We start from the raw sequence: 1,894 nt of genomic DNA, 5'->3' as shown, positions 1-1,894 counted from the left end.
CTATATCTATATCTATATCTATATCTATATCTATATCTATATATATATATTTATATATATATATAATTATATATATAAATGCATATACTTATGTGTATTTGTTTATAGTTTTTAACCCCGCATCGCTATTTATTATCAGCGACTCCAATTCAGAATAATTTGGCTGAGTTTTGGTCGTTGTTAGATTTTGTTTCTCCCGGCTGTCTCGGCACGTTGCCTGTCTTTAAAGAACAATTAGCAGAGCCTATTAGACAAGTAAGATGTTTATTTATTTGTTTGTTTGTTTGTTTGTTTGTTTGTTTGTTTGTTTATTTATTTATTTATTTATTTGTTCATCCCTTTATTTGCTTATTTATTTCTTTCTTTGTTTATTTATATCTGTATATATATATATATTTATTGTTAGATATATATTTTATTTATTTATTTTATTTATTTATTTTATTTATTTGTTTATTTGTTTATTTGTTTGTTTTTATCTGTCTTCTTTACTTTGCTCTCTCTTTTATGTTTTCGTCTTTAATTATTTTATTTTGTTATTGTGCATAATAATAATTAGTACTGAAGATTAAAATAATATTTATTTGTTGTATTTGTTGTTTGTGTCTCTCTTTATCTTCTTCATTCAGGGTTCTTTTGCTGCTGCTTCTTCTGCTGTCTCTTCTAGAGCCTCGAGCTGCTCGCAGCTGCTGCAGCAGCTTGTCTCTCCTTTGCTGCTGCGCCGTCATAAATCGGATTGCATTGACCATCTTAAACTCCCACCCAAAAGAGAACAAGTACGGTTTAGGGTTTAGGGTTTAGGGTTTTAGGGTATAGGGTCTAGGGTTTACGGTCTAACGTTAAGGGAAGTAGGGTTTAGGGTTTAGGGTTTGGGGCCTAGAGCTTAGTATTTAGGGTGTGGGGTTTAGGGGTCAGGGTTTAGAGTTTTAGGGTTTAGGGTTTAGGGTTTAGGGTTTAGAGGTGTAAAACCTCTAATGGATGCCTCTTTTATGTTTCTTTTTGGTGTATTGTAATTATCTGAATTGTTGTTATAATTATAATTATATTTATTAATGTATATCTTTATTAATTAATATTATTTTAAACGATAATTATTTATATTTATTTTTGTTTATTCTTAGGTTTTGTTCTGCGCTTTAACACCCGTGCAGTATGCGGTGTATGTTGATGTCTTGAAAGAGTTTTGGGGCTGCATGAAAAAGCAGCATTTATCGTCTGCTGCTGCAGCACAAGAGAAGCAGCAGCAGCGCTGGAAGGCGTTTGCTGCTGCTGCTACTTTGAGAAAAATATGCAATCACCCTGATCTTGTGCTGCTGCAGCAGCAGCACCAGCAGCAGCAGCAGCAGCAAAGAAAGAAGCAGCTTAAACAGATCCAGCAGCAGCAAGAACTTCTACTCAACCTACCACCAAATACCCGAGTCAAACGCAGACGTTTGCTGCTGCTGCTGAAGGAGCAGCAGCAGGAACAGCAGCAGCAGCAGGAACAGCAGCAAGAGCAGCAGCAAGAGCAGCAGCAGGAGCAGCAGGGAGCAGCAGCAGCAGCTTTGGGGGATTTCGGGTCCGCACACAGGTAAAAGTAATTCGATGTCTATGTTGCTGCTGTTGTTGCTGTTGTTGCTGTTATTGCTGCTGCTGCTGATGCTGTTATTGCTGCTGCTGCTGACTTTGTTGTTACTGTTGCTGCTGCTGCTGTTGCTGCTGCTGCTGTTGCTGCTGCTGCTGCGCAGTGCCTCATACGAAGCCGATTTTCTTTTTGTTTTTCTTTCGTTTTTCATTTAAGAGGTTTAAAAGCCAATGCTATGAAGGTTTAGGGTTTAGGGTTTAGGGTTTAGTGTTTAGAGTTTAGGGCTTAGGGTTTAGGATTTAGGGTTTAGGGTTTAGGGTTTAGAGCTTA

General features: G+C 37.1%; 1 protein-coding gene across 1 annotated transcript in view; it reads left to right on the top strand.

Moving 5' to 3' along the window:
• Positions 1-978: 978 nt before the first annotated feature.
• EAH_00056870 (DNA excision repair protein, putative) overlaps positions 979-1,894 on the top strand; it is a gene marked incomplete at both ends in the record, with an annotated part of 5,321 nt that continues 4,405 nt past the window's right edge. Inside the window, 2 exons of the mRNA XM_013397501.1 lie at positions 979-1,002; positions 1,122-1,570. Of these exons, the coding sequence (XP_013252955.1) occupies positions 979-1,002; positions 1,122-1,570 (473 nt within the window). The remainder of the gene's footprint in view (positions 1,003-1,121; positions 1,571-1,894) is intronic.

This window comes from Eimeria acervulina, genomic scaffold, assembly GCF_000499425.1.
Source record: "Eimeria acervulina Houghton genomic scaffold, Eah_scaff1194, whole genome shotgun sequence".
In the NCBI taxonomy this organism is placed as follows: domain Eukaryota; phylum Apicomplexa; class Conoidasida; order Eucoccidiorida; family Eimeriidae; genus Eimeria; species Eimeria acervulina.
The sequence above is the reverse complement of the archived record's forward strand: the minus strand, read 5'-3'. Positions and strand labels throughout refer to the sequence as shown.